We start from the raw sequence: 13,449 nt of genomic DNA, 5'->3' as shown, positions 1-13,449 counted from the left end.
GATTTGTGACCTTTCTTCTCTTTAATGTAGGCATATAGTGCTGTACATTTTCCGCATCCCATGAGTTTGGGTATGTTGTGTTTTCATTTTCATTTATCGTAAGATATTTCCTGATTTCCCTCGTCATTTCTTATTTGAGCATGGGTCGTTTAATAGTGTATTGTTTAATTTCCACATACTTGTAAGTTTCCCAGCTTCCCTTCAGTTATTGATATCTAGCTTTATTTCATTGTGATTCTAAAAGATCCTTTGTTTGATTTCAATATTTTTAAATTTATTAGGATTTGATTTGTGGCCTAAGCGTATGGTCCATGAGAAGATGCTCCACGTGTGCTGGAGAAGAATGTGCCGTGGGTGGGGTCCCCTGGTGTCCGTCAGCGCAGCTCGTTGGTAGTCGTTCAAGCCCTCCGTCTCCTTATTGACCTTCCGTTTACGTGTTCTGTCGAGTATTGGAGTAGTATGTTGGCATCTCCAACTATTATTGTAGAACTATCTGTTTCTCCCATCACTCCTGTCAATAGTTGCTTCATATATTTTGAGGCTCTGGTGTGAGGTTTGTATGTGTTTATAATCATTATATCTTTTCGCTGGATTGAAACTTTTGTCGATACATAATAATATCCTTCTTTATTTTTCGTAATCTTCTTTTGCCAAAGCCTATTTTGTCTGACGATAATATAGCAGCTACAGATCTTTGGATTACCATTTGCATGGAATATCTGTATCCACCCTCTTACTTTCAACCTTTTTGTGTCTTTGAAACTAAAGTGAGTCTCTTGTAAAGAGCATATGGATGGGTCATGCTTTTAAATCCAATCTGCAAATCTTTGCCTTTTTATTGGGGAATTTAATCCATTGACATTTAAGGTCATAACTGAGAAGGAAGGGCTCATTTCTGTCATTTAATTATTTGTGTTCTGTATGTCTTACATGTTATTTGTTTCTCAATTACTCTATTACTAATTTTTTTCTTTTTGTATTTAGTTGATTTTTTTGTACTGTACCGTTTTGATTCCTTCTTCTTTTCTTTCCTCTATATATTTTTAATTTATTTTCTTAGCGGCTACTTTGTAATTACAGTTAACATTTTAAATGAGTAATAACCTAGTTCAACTAGGGCCAGCCTAGTTTCGGTAGTGTGTAAAGCCTCTATTCCACTATATCCCTGTCCCTCACTCTTTATATTGTTGTTGTCTCATTACATTTTTATACAACATGCAGACTTAAAATGTTATTTTAGGGGTGCAAGGGTAGTTCATTGTTAGGATTCTCACCTCCCATGTGGGAGACCCAGGTTTGATTCCCAGCCTGTGTACTTCCCCGCTGCCAGAAAGATAAATTTTTTTCAGTAAATGGTGCTGCAATAATGGGATAGTTACATGGAAAAAGAATGAAATGTGACCCCCCCATACAGCATACAAAACAATATTATTTTACACGTTCATCTGTTAAGTTATCTGGGGTATGGTGGAAGCTGTTGTAAACCAAAAGGACAATAATGTAGGATTCTATATGTACCTATTTGGTTACCTTAAGCATTGTTGTTTATTCCTTTCGGTGGCTGTGAGTTACCGTCTAGGGCCCTTCAGCCTGAAGGACCTCCTTTAGCATTTCTCTTAGGGCAGGTCTTCTGGTAGTGAACTTTTACAGCTTTTGTTTATCTGTGAATATCCTGATTTATCTTTCATTTTTGGAGGACGATTTTGCCAGATATAGAATTATTGGTTGATAGTTTTTTCCTCTAAGCATTTTAAATGTGTCATCCTACTACCTTCTGACTGCTCTGGTTTCTGATGAGAAATCCACTGTTAATCTTATTGGGGATTTCATGGATGTGAAAAGTCACTTCTCTCTTCTGTTTCAAAGTCCCCTCTTTGTCTTTGGATTTTGACAGTTTCACTGTAATGTGTTTTGGTGTAGATCTCTTAGAGTCTGTCCTTCTTGGAGTTCATTGAGCTTCCTGGAGGTATATAGTCATATCTTTTATAAGATTGTTAATTTTTTGGCCATTATTGCTTCAAATCCTTTTTCTCCTTTCTTTATCACTTGTCCTTCTAGAACTCCAAAGACGTTTATGTTGGAATGCACGGTGGTGTCCCACAGGTTCCTTAGCTGTATTCAATTTTCTCTTTTTCCCTTCTGTTCTTCACACTGGGTACTTTCAGTGGTCTTGTCTTCGAGTTTGCTGATCTTTCCTTCTCCCTGTTCATATCTGCTGGTAACTCTATGTAATGAGGTTTTCATTTTAATTGCTCTACTTTACAGCTCTAAAATTTCTATTTGATTCCTTTTTTAATTTCTCTTTTATTCAGACATTTTCCTAAAATCCTTTATTTCTTTGTATATGGATTCCTTTAGCTCATTGAATATATTTAAACAGTTGATTTAAAATCTTTGACTTTTCTTTTCCAATGTATGTGCTTCCTCAGGAATGGTTTCTGGAAAATCCCTTTTTTCCTGTGAGGAGGCCATAATTTTCTGTTTTCTACATGTTTTGTAATTTTTTGTTGGGAACGGAACAATCGGAGTATTATGCTGTTCTGACTCTGGAAATCTAGGTCTCCCACCCTCTGGGATTGCTGGGTGTTGCTGAAGGCTGGAGCCATTGAATTTGTCCTCTTCCCAATTACTTTTGCTCCTAAATGGGGAATGGAAAGAACAAAAAGAAAACATAGGGATTCTCTTTAAGAATTCTCTGCCAGTTCTGCCTGAAAGGGTTGAGCAATGGCCACCCTCAGAGCAGGTGCCCAGCCATCTGGAGAGCTGATCAAAACCAGCGGTCATCATTTAGGCCACCCCTGCTGCCACCCCTGGATGTCGGAAGCCTGGTCCGTACAGCCCTCCTGACTCCAGCAAGCTCCCCCAGAAGCCCAGGCTGTTGGCCCCACACTGCCCGCCTGGCTGGGGAAGGGGGCTTGGAGCACTGCAAGGAAGTGAAATTCACCAGCATTCTCTGCATCCAGCTCTCTCTTGGATGCTGCGCAGTGTCCTGTAGGCTCCAGTGTTCCTAAACAGTTGACTGAGCCATTCCTGCCGGTTCTGTAGCTGCCATGGTGGAAGCACTGATTCCTGAGCTGCCTGCCCCCCCTCTTCCACAACCTTCAGGCTTTTAAAAATGACTGCCAGCCTATCATGAGCTTTACTCTCTGAATGTTTCACTGGGACTGATATTTGCCAAGGGTTAGGGTTAGGGTTAGGGTTAGGGTTAGTAAAAAGAGACAGGAAAATGAAGATCTGAGAAATGGGTCCAATAGGAGAGGCATCTTGGGGAGGGAGTCTGAGTCCAAACCCCGAGCCAGGATGCCCAGGGGGAGCTGGCATGGTCGTTCAACCGGGCTCCCTCCGGAGCAGACCACCCGCGGGTGCAGTGTGTCCCCCGGCAGGCCGCTTGGCGGGGGGTGAGGGCGGCTCCCCTGGCGCAGCCCCTCCTCACCGTCAGCACACCAGGCCTACGTGGGGACTCCTGGTACAAGCAGAACGGGTTCTGAATAAAAGCAATAAAGCACCCTGAACGCGTAAACGTGAGACCCGCACCCAGTGATGATCTGACGCTTTTGCCAGGGTACGTCTGCTGGTTGATGAGGGCTACGGCGACCGCATCCTGCTGGCCCATGACATCCACACGAAGCACCGGCTGACCAAGTTCGGGGGCCACGGCTACGCCCACATCCTCACCAGCATCGTCCCCAAGATGCTGCGCAGAGGCCTCGCCGAGCGCACGCTCCACCAGGTGCTGGTCGAGAACCCCAAGCGCTGGCTGACCTTCAAGTAGGTAGGGCGGCGGCTCCGGACGCAGAAACCCGCAGACAGCGCCCCGCACTCCACCCACGCGCGGCACCCCGCAGGGCTCCGGACCCGCCATCTCCTGCTTCACAAGAACAGTTTTGCTTTCTCTGAAGCTCGATGTTACACCCGCTCCTTTAGAGAGCTGCTGAGCGTAACTGAGCCTCCCTGTTTTCACCTTTCCAAAATGAATAAGTACCTATTTCCAAACAGTGATTTGAAGTCTACATTCCCCTCATGGGAAGATTTTTGTTGTGGTTTTCCCCCCTCCAATCTATGAGCTGCAGTACTTGAGAAAATTTAGTCTTTCTAGTCAAATTACCCCCTTCTGGAGCAATCTAACGTTTTTTGTAATATTGATGGTCCCACTAATTCTCCTGCTGTTCTTTAATTAATGCTTAATGAATGATATGGCATGTTAAGATAGCTTCCACAGCAAGGGAAGTTAAATTTTGAGACCCTTTTTTCAAAGGATACTGCAATGTAATTACTAATCGGCAGTGGGGAAATTATTTGGGGAGGTTAATTATATGCTGTCCTTCTACCCATATATACTTAAAATAAATTCATTTCTAATGACTTTGGCCTGGTGGTACCCATTTTTGTTGTGAATTTTGTTGTGTTTTGCAAAGAGATGGGCATAGAACAGTACTGAACTACAAAGATCCAATCATAAGAGTCAAAATATATTACATAATATATATTTTAATGAATCATTACATTTATAATAACAAAGGCCACAATTTAATTAATTGATAAGATAGAATGTAAAAAAGAAATGACTGCCTTATATATAGTTTTATTACTTCTTTACCTTTTATTTGTTTTTTCACTTGGACCTAACTGGAGAAAATAGTACTTGTTTACTTGGGGAAAAGATGACATCTATTAGAAGTGACAGTATGATTCTAGATATATACTCTTTAAAATGTGCCCAGCCCTGTTTTTTTACATAAATGGGGGCCTTTTAGTTAACTGTTAGTTAAAAGTCTTCGTGGATGGGCACTGCTGCTTATCAGTTAATCTTTTACTGGAATCCTCATGATGCTATTTGATACCAAAGAATTCTCCAAAGCTTTGCTGCCAGTTCCTATTTGATAAATATATATTGTTAAATAGACATAAAATGCTGTATAATTCATTTATCCGTTATCATTAGAAAGGCCAAATAGAATTAGTCACTGCTCTTGATGAAAGGTCTAAGTGTCTCCAATCACATAAATTATGACAGTTGCTCAGACACCGGCGTTTAAACAAAGCAAACAGCACCTTCGGGGGGCCCTGTGCAGGGCTCTTTGGGAAGGCTGAGGTTTGGTTAACAAAATATATTTTTGCCAATCAAAGATCAAGCTCTCTGTAAATTAGAACAGAAGGTGCCAAAGAGGAGCCAGCCAGGAAAACATACTAATTTTTTTTAAGTGAAGAAATGCAAATGTTCTCCACCAGCTAAACAAGCAGATTTTCAAACCTCTGTTTTTGAAATCCACTTGTCAAAGAGTCTTCAGAGGCAGCTGAAAGAGGAACAGGGTTTCCATTGCAATAGTGGAGATTGTCTGATAGCTGGGATCTGTCAACATGCATTTTTAGCCTTTTCCTTAGATTAAAGAGGTGGCACTGGGCAGTGTATTTTGGCCAGAGAGAAAGGATTTGCGTTATTCTCAAATCTGCTGTACTGTCAGCTTCAATCCACATCAGAAAAAAAAAGGAAAAAATTGGTAACTGAAATGCGTATAATCCATAAACGTGGTGGTGGAAAGGCGCTTTGTTTCTGCACTTGTTACAGTATTGATTGGCGTACGATAACAAGGAAACCAAAGGCGTAACTTACAGACACGCGAAGTAACCAAATGAAATTCAATTTCTGAATGCCTAAAGAGAACTCGTTTTAATTGTTTTGCTACTCCATATATTTTTGTCATCCAAAATAAGTCAAACTATATATATATATTCGTTTTTAAATTAAACATTGCGGCTGCACAGCCACTGTGCCTTGTGGACCAAGTCATATATAGCATCTAACATGAATATACTAGCAGGTATCTGTATAAAACATACACTCTGTTGTCACTATTGGCCGCATGTGAGGGCGTTTACCCTGCAGCAGCCTCAGGCGTAGACTTATCCTGACTGCGGAGGCCCTTCTTGGCCGCCCAGTGGGGCCTGCAGCAGCTCAAGTTAAACCTCTGGGCAGCGGGTTGTGAGTTAGGTTTTGTTCCAGAGAAGGCAGAAGAGCCTCGTTCCAGCTTCATACCAAAGAAGACATTGTCTGGCTTTCCAGGTAACCTAAAGGTTCTCTACTGACAAAATGGACACACAGGGGATTTCCTCAATACCATACATAATTACACATTTTCACACCTAGAAGGTAATCCTATGATACAATTTCATTATCTGTTTTTAAAGACAATCACCAGAAAAAAAACAGAGAAAAGAAAATTCGTAAGAAAAGGAAATGTGAAAATGATCACAGGCTTGGGAATTCCCCCAAATCCCGAAAATTCCAGGTTAAGGCTTGAAGTTGAATCATTCCCAGGTCCAGCTAAAGTTAGCCAGAGCACAAGGCCAACAGTCTCTTTGGGGACAAGCAGCATGGTTTCGGCCAGACCTGCTCGGCGGGGTGCGTGTCCTTCCCGCGGGGCCGACCCCCCGCGTCCTGGCCAGCGGGGAAACTCACAAGAACCAAAGCGGGCGACGGGAAAGCGGCGAGGTCTCGGCACACCAGCGTGTCGCATGTCGGAGACGGACTTCGGCGTCTTGGGTTTTCTAGAAAAACGTGTGAGCTATGCGGGACTTCATTCACGCGGACACTGGCGACCAGGGCGGCGGCTTTGGCCTTGGTGGCCACGCGTCTGCTCGCCTCGCGCCTACGTTTTACGGTGTCCGCCCAGGGGCACCGGGGGAGGGAGCTCCGGGGGAGGGTGTTCGGGGGTACGGGGCTCCGGGGGAGGGGCTCCGGGGAAGGGGTTCCGAGGAAGGGGTTCCAGGGGAGGGTGTTCGGGGGTACGGGGTTCCGGGGGAGGGGGTTCAGGGTACGGGGCTCCGGGGGAGGGGTTTCGGGGGAGGGGCTCCGGGGAAGGGGTTCCGAGGAAGGGGTTCCAGGGGAGGGTGTTCGGGGGTACGGGGCTCCGGGGGAGGGGTTTCGGGGGAGGGGCTTCGGGGAAGGGGTTCCGAGGAAGGGGTTCCAGGGGAGGGTGTTCGGGGGTACGGGGCTCCGGGGGAGGGGTTTCGGGGGAGGGGCTCCGGGGGAGGGTGTTCGGGGGTACGGGGCTCCGGGGGAGGGGTTTCGGGGGAGAGGCTCCGGGGAAGGGGTTCCGAGGAAGGGGTTCCAGGGGAGGGTGTTCGGGGGTACGGGGCTCCGGGGGAGGGGTTTCGGGGGAGGGGCTTCGGGGAAGGGGTTCCGAGGAAGGGGTTCCAGGGGAGGGTGTTCGGGGGTACGGGGCTCCGGGGGAGGGGTTTCGGGGGAGGGGCTCCGGGGGAGGGTGTTCGGGGTACGGGGCTCCGGGGGAGGGGTTTCGGGGGTACGGGGTTCCGGGGAAGGGGTTCCGGGGGAGGGGGTTCAGGGTACGGGGCTCCGGGGGAGAGGGTTCGGGGGAGGGGCTCCGGGGAAGGGGCTCTGGGGAAGGGGCTCCAGGGAAGGGGCTCCGGGGGAGGGGTTTCGGGGTAGGGACTCCGGGGAAGGGGTTCCGGGGAAGGGGTTCCGGGGGAGGGGGTTCGGGGGTACGGGGCGCCGGAGGCGGGGGACCCGGAGAGGGGGCGCCAGCGGGGGGCACGGGGGCGGGGGCAGGGCGCAGCCCCCGCGGCGGGTCAGTCGGCGTAGATGATGAAGCCGGAGAAGGTGCTGTACTTGTTGTTGTTGCCGCCGTGCGCCTTGCCGCCGTCCAGCTTGATGTAGACCTCGTCGCCGGGCTCCAGGTGCAGGACGACGCTGTTGCTGGCGTAGTCGTAGTTCTGGTCCGCGTCCTGCGCGATGGCGCTCGCGCGCACCTGCGGAGACACGGGCTCAGCGCCGCGGAAGGGCCTTGTCGCCACGCCAGCGCTCGGCATGGCAAGAGGGGAGCCCCTTCCCCCACGTGGCCGGGAGGGGAGACCCCGCGCCCCCCAAGTGGCCAGGAGGAGGAGACCCCCGCGCCCGCCCCCCAAGTGGCCGAAAGGGGAGCCCCCCGTGTGAACCAAGACCTAGGCCCAGCCACCTGGGAAGGGTACAACAGTGGTAACGGGTTTGCACTCGAACCTCAGCCCAACAGCCCCGTGCTCACCAGCCCCCCCAATACGGAGCTCAGGGCTGATGGGTCCCACGGCCAGAGAAACCCTCCTAGGCCCACAGCGGGAGGCCGGGGGACCCACACAGGTCTACTCTGGGAAGGCAAAAAAAAAACCCCTTTGATTTGGGGCTTTTGAAATGTGATTTCAGTTAAACCCTAAAACCCTTCTCACCAGACTGCCCCAGAACCAGCTCACTCGCATCTGTGGTTCCATCAGCCACATTTTCATTTTATCACTAGACTCGGCGTGTTCACGCAGTCAACCATTTAGTTTCAACCTACCTAGAAGTGACACTAGGAGCTAAGTGGTCGCCACCTGAGTCTGTGCACTCGGCGCTTGTGGATGTGTGGACTGCGGGTGTGTGGACTGCGGGTGTGTGGATTGTGGGTGTGTTGATGTGGGTGTGTTGGCTGCACCTTTAAGCGGAGGGGACGGCGCTGCCCGCTTGGCTTCGGGAGCTCGTTAGCGGTTGACAGACATTTGCAAAGAGTCAAATTGCCTTATCAAGTGATGTGGACGTGCTGTCACATCCTCAACTCAAATTAGGCTTCGTATTCATTTAGATATATTTTTATTCTGCCTTAGGAAAATCTTTCAGAAGGCGGACTTATATTTGATTTATTTCAGTAAAATGTCTTCCACTCCGTGGTTTGTTCCTATTCCACTCTCCTGCTATCTCCCTGAATGGCACAGCGAGTGATTTAGTGGTTTTGCTAGCCCTCACTACGTAATAATACATGGCTTGGGGCACAATGTGCTGGATTTTATCATTTGGCAAAATGAGGGAAATGAAACATAAGTCAAGAATTTCCATGCATTTCTTTCAAAAATTTAAATGATAGGTTTTCAAATTGAATTTTCATGTGAAATGTTCTCCCATTAATGCTGAAATGTTAAAAAAGGAGAAAGCTCTTTGACACTGCTGAACTTGTAAAGTAATTTGAGTCGTATTTAAAAAATTTCTTTCTGGATATCATATAGCACAAGGAGAGAAGGGCTTAAAGGATTGAGATGTGCTGAGCCCTGCACCCCGGGCCCCGGGCGCTGGCCCCGGCAGGGAGGCTGTGCAGTGCCGTGGCTCTGCCCGGGAGCAGGGACTGAGGACCCACGTCACATACAGGATGGGTCTGTGAGCCATGAAGCCACAACACAAGGGAACTTCAAAATACTTCCTAGGAATTAATCGTCAGTTTGTAGGAGTTGAATGCCTTGAATCATTAATTTTAATCAAGTCATTATTCCCAGGGAAGAATTCTACAAGGAAAATATTGCTATCCCGACTAGGTTTTTAAAATAATGGGTGAGAAAAATTAAAATACAAAACAATAACTAGCCATCCTATTTATACATGTATTAGTTATCAACTCAGAATATACTGATGAGCTACATTAGTAACTAGGTTTGGAGTAGATATTCCATGAGAAGTGTGCTTTAACATGATTTTCTCTTCGAAGGCACTTGGGAACTGGGACTCATACAAATCACTTCATTTAGAGACCTCAATATTAAAAATTAGAATGCAGGTTTTTTTCTGGAAGTTGTCACACAAAACCATGTGAATGTGGCCGTTTGCGTTCAGTAGCTGTGACCACAGAAGCCAGGACATGCCACCGGCCGTTGGGGAAAGTCACACATTTGCCCCGGAGGCTGCTTTTTTGCCCCAGAATGCCCACAGATTTCAGCGTTTTCTCTGGGAATATCATGCACCCCTTCCTCAGCCCAATAGCCCCAATTCTCCTGAAATGGGCCTTAACATCTTTTCATATTGTAAGTTAACTATGTAGATTCTCCTTTATCTTTAGTCCACATTTTACCACCCTTAAAAGATAATTAACTCAACCTTTCATTAAGCTTTCTGATACGTATCAGCCCACAAACTATTCCTTCTTCTCAGTGTTCACTGCTCCGTAGCTAACAAATTCTTAGAGTAAAAATTGGCCTTTAATTATTTTATATACTTGTAATCCTGAGCCAGTTTTATTTTTTATTATAGAGACTTATGATCGTGGTATTATAGTTATTCAAGTAGCAATATTTTCATTCGGCTTTTCTGCTAAAAGCATACAGACATATTAACAAATATTTCCTGTCTCTCTGTAAAGCTATTTGCGTCTGACTTTTAGCTGTAATGTGCACCATGATAGGCTTTCAGCAAATGGTGAGCTTTGATTTAGGTCGAAATCTAAATCTAAATTGGGACTGAGAACAGCCGTCTTCTCCGTGGCATGTTTGTGAGACTGTAATAGGTGGTGGAGCTGGGGCTTTATCTTATTAGTGAGGATTCATCATTAGAGACAATATTTATGGTAACATTTGCTCATTTAATTAATTGCTACTGATGTTCCCATAATTTCATTTTCATTGTACTTCTGTGGAATCATAAACAAAAGGTTAAGTGGCACATCCGGTTAATTTACTGCCCTTTGATGGTTCCATCTGTGACCCTGCATTCAACACAAAGCATAAATAAAATAGCTCTCACATGGTCTTGGCCCAGAGGCTCCCCCCACCCCCCATCCTGAAGCCAACTGCTTCTTTAGTTTAATTTTTGTGTTTCTCGGAATCCACTTAATCCATAGAGCATTCCACTGACACGGATCTCTGAGTTTCTGTTTCCTGAAAGCCAATTAGGTTAGCTCAGAGACTGCCATTCGAAGAGGGGACCAGACAAGGTATAAGTGAAAATCAAGGGTAAACTATTTATTTAGTGATCATAAATAAGGCATGACGACATTTCTCATTCAAAACTGACAGCACACTGGAGTTTGTGTCATCGGTTCTCTTTTGGAGATAAAATTCCTTAACAGCAATATTGTGATAACTGTTTTATCAAAATGGTTCAGAGTAAACTAAAATATATATGTTGTTTACTCCTATATGTTTATTTTCCTCAATTACCTGTTGCACTCCTTTTGTAGAAGCAGCAGCTGAAAGCATCATACATTATGAGGTCAGCTGTTTATCTTATATTCTTCCTGATCCCCACGGAACACGTATGCCAGGACGATACAAAGGAAGATTCCACACCCCGAACAATGAAGTCACTTTACAAGCGAAACACACACAGGTACCTAACAGCACGCTTTCTTCCGAGCCCGTGGAAAGTACCCACGCTCGGCTGTCTGGACGTCAACATTTAAGCTAATTAAAATGGATTGCTCCCACTGCTTCATGTGGGTGCAGTTTCCAGATTAAAGGTGTGAAATTCCATGCATTTGCTGATAAAATGGAATCTTCATTTTAGTTAAGGCCTTTACAGACCCTCTTTCGGGCCCAGCCTTGGCTCAGAAGAGAGACAGTTTGTAAATTAGGTGCTGCGGGCCAGGCCGGTCACGAGCCCCGCTCCCGTGCAGCCTTTTACCTGCGGCTCCTGGGGGCGCCTTTATTTATCTTAATATTCCTTTCTGCATAATAGTGGTGGTAAACAGCCCTGCCGAGCCGCGTCTCTCCTTTTGTTCTGGGTGTCCAGAGGCCTCTGCTATTTACTTCCGAATTCCTGCAGAAGTGGGGGTGGGGGTGGTAGGATGGGGGGCGGGACTTTTGTCCTTTCTCTCTCATTCAGTCATAGATTTAGGACACTTGCCTTTCACTTTTGAAAGAATCTGACCCTGAATGAGATCTCTGGAAGAAACCCCGCTCTCCTGGTGCTAACAGAAGCCTGGGAAGCAGCTTCAAACACTGAATTATCGAAGGGGTCCCTGGCCTGAGCCCAAGAGGCCCCGGGAGGTCAAAGCAGGCGCCCGATACGCGGCCTCCGGTGGCGACGGCGGGTTGGGGACCCCGGGAGCGCAGCGCTGCCCGGGACCTCGGCCCCGCTGCGGCACGCAGGGGTCGCAGCCCACTTAGGTGGCTGCTCACATCCTCTGTCCCCCTAAAAGACCAGCTGGCTTCGGGTCGGCAGGGGCCGCGAATTTGTTCAAGTCATGGAGACGCGGCCCCGGCGGCGGAACGGCGGCTCAGGGAGCTAGTCCCCGCGGCCGGGAGCAGCCGGGGCCGCGCCACCGTCAAGGCCGAAGCGGCCGCGGCGCAAGGGCGAAGGCTGCAGGCGCAGCGACCCAGGCGCGCGCGGAGGCCGGCAGGCCGGGGCCCGGGAGTGCAGCCCGCCGAGTTGCGGCGCAAGTCCGGGTGCGTGTTTTGGGGTGCAAAGCCACGAGCCTCAACTCTCCCTTGAGTTCGCAGCGCTCCCCGCCTCTCCTCCTTCGTTCTCGGAGCGCTGGGAACTACCCCGAGTGTGCGCCTCCGCCCTGGCTGCGAGCGCGTCGGCGCCGGGGGTCCTGCGGCGGGGCCCGGGACCGCTCGGCCCGGCGGCGGCTGGCCTGCACGCGCCCCCTGGGGTCCCGCCGAACCCCTCGGCGGCGTCTTTACGGCTCGGGCCACTGGCCCGCCCACCCCGGAGGGCTCGGCGCCGCCGGGGCTAGACCTGGCTCGGCAGCCGGGACACGAGCTCCCGCGTCCGCCGCGAGGGTCGCGCTCTGGCGCGCGCCCCGAGCGCGGGTCCTCGGCTCGGGCGCCGGCTCTCCGGGTTGCCCGGCTCCCCGCGCCGAGCCCCCCGCCGCCGCGTCCCGGGGTCCGCGCCCGCCCGCCGGCGCCCACCTGGCTGTTCTTGCAGAGGTCCGCCCACATGCTGGTGCCGTCCCCGCCGCGCATCAGGACGTGGTAGGTGAAGAAGTAGATGCCCGGGATGGAGCAGGTGAACTTGCCCGTGGTGGGGTCGTAGTGGTTGCCCAGGTTGGTGACCACGTCGTCGAACTTGAGAACCTCGTAGCCCTCGTGCTGCCGCTTGAGACCGGCGTAGAAGGCGATCTTGGGCACCGTGCTGTAGGTGGCGGCGCTGACGGCCCCGGCCGCGCTCAGGCCCGGAGTCCCCGGCGGGCCCGGCAGGCCCTGGCGGCCGGGCTCGCCCCTCTCGCCCGGGGGCCCCGCGGGGCCGGGCGGCCCGGGCTCTCCGGGAGGCCCGCGCGGGCCCGCCTTGCCGGGCCGGCCCGCCTCGCCCTTGGGGCCCTGGATGAAGGTGGGCAGCGACTGCATGAGGCCGCGGTCGGGCGTGGCGGCCGTGCTGGGCGCCTTGGTGCCGCCGTAGGGGTCGCAGACCATGCGGCAGGTGCCCAGCATCTCGTAGTGCGCCGACGTGCCGGCCGAGCTCACCAGCACCGGAATCAGGACCACCAGCAGCAGCAGCATGACCACCCCCAGCGCCCCCGCGGCGATCAGGCGCCGCCTGCTGCCCACCAGCCGGCTCAGCGCGGGCCGCTCCTCCTGCCGGCCTTTGGACAGAATTTTGAAGGCTGGGCGGGGACCTCTCGCGCCGAAAAGCTGCCCCTGGAGGCTGCGCGGGGGGAGCGGGCCGCGCCCGGGGGGGGGTTGGTGCGGGGCGCGGGGCGTCCGCCCGCCGCCTCTCCACCT

The 13,449-nt window shown here is 50.0% G+C and overlaps 2 protein-coding genes across 6 annotated transcripts in view; one reads left to right on the top strand and one right to left on the bottom strand.

The window, feature by feature from the left end:
• Nucleotides 1–4,549, top strand: part of PTER (phosphotriesterase related) — a 57,974-nt gene extending 53,425 nt beyond the window's left edge. For 4 of the 5 annotated variants that reach the window (XM_077154982.1, XM_077155001.1, XM_077155012.1 and 1 more), the window contains one exon: nucleotides 3,562–4,382. In XM_077154982.1, the coding sequence (XP_077011097.1) occupies nucleotides 3,562–3,772 (211 nt within the window). In that variant the 3' untranslated portion in view covers nucleotides 3,773–4,382. Of the gene's footprint in view, nucleotides 1–3,561 lie in introns of all 5 variants that reach the window. The other variant, XM_077155023.1, reaches the window with a different exon arrangement.
• A 3,038-nt stretch (nucleotides 4,550–7,587) lies between these two features.
• On the bottom strand, nucleotides 7,588–13,227 carry C1QL3 (complement C1q like 3). The gene is made up of 2 exons (XM_077166284.1): nucleotides 12,640–13,227; nucleotides 7,588–7,767 (listed from the first exon to the last, which is right to left on the bottom strand). The coding sequence occupies exons 1-2, from the start codon at nucleotides 13,225–13,227 to the stop codon at nucleotides 7,588–7,590; spliced, it is 768 nt and encodes a 255-aa protein (XP_077022399.1).
• Between the last annotated feature and the right edge of the window lie 222 nt (nucleotides 13,228–13,449).

The sequence above is a fragment of the Tamandua tetradactyla genome, chromosome 1 (genome assembly GCF_023851605.1).
Source record: "Tamandua tetradactyla isolate mTamTet1 chromosome 1, mTamTet1.pri, whole genome shotgun sequence".
NCBI classification, from domain to species: Eukaryota; Metazoa; Chordata; class Mammalia; order Pilosa; family Myrmecophagidae; genus Tamandua; species Tamandua tetradactyla.
The sequence above is the reverse complement of the archived record's forward strand: the minus strand, read 5'-3'. Positions and strand labels throughout refer to the sequence as shown.

What these genes read in the sequence shown, in the direction of transcription:
- C1QL3 (XM_077166284.1), bottom strand. Translation starts at nt 13,227, where the DNA reads ATGCTGCTGCTGCTGGTGGTCCTGATTCCGGTGCTGGTGAGCTCGGCC. An exon ending in ACCTCTGCAAGAACAGCCAG is followed by an intron (nt 7,768 to 12,639) that starts GTGGGCGCCGGC and finishes GTGTCTCCGCAG; the next exon opens with GTGCGCGCGAGCGCCATCGC.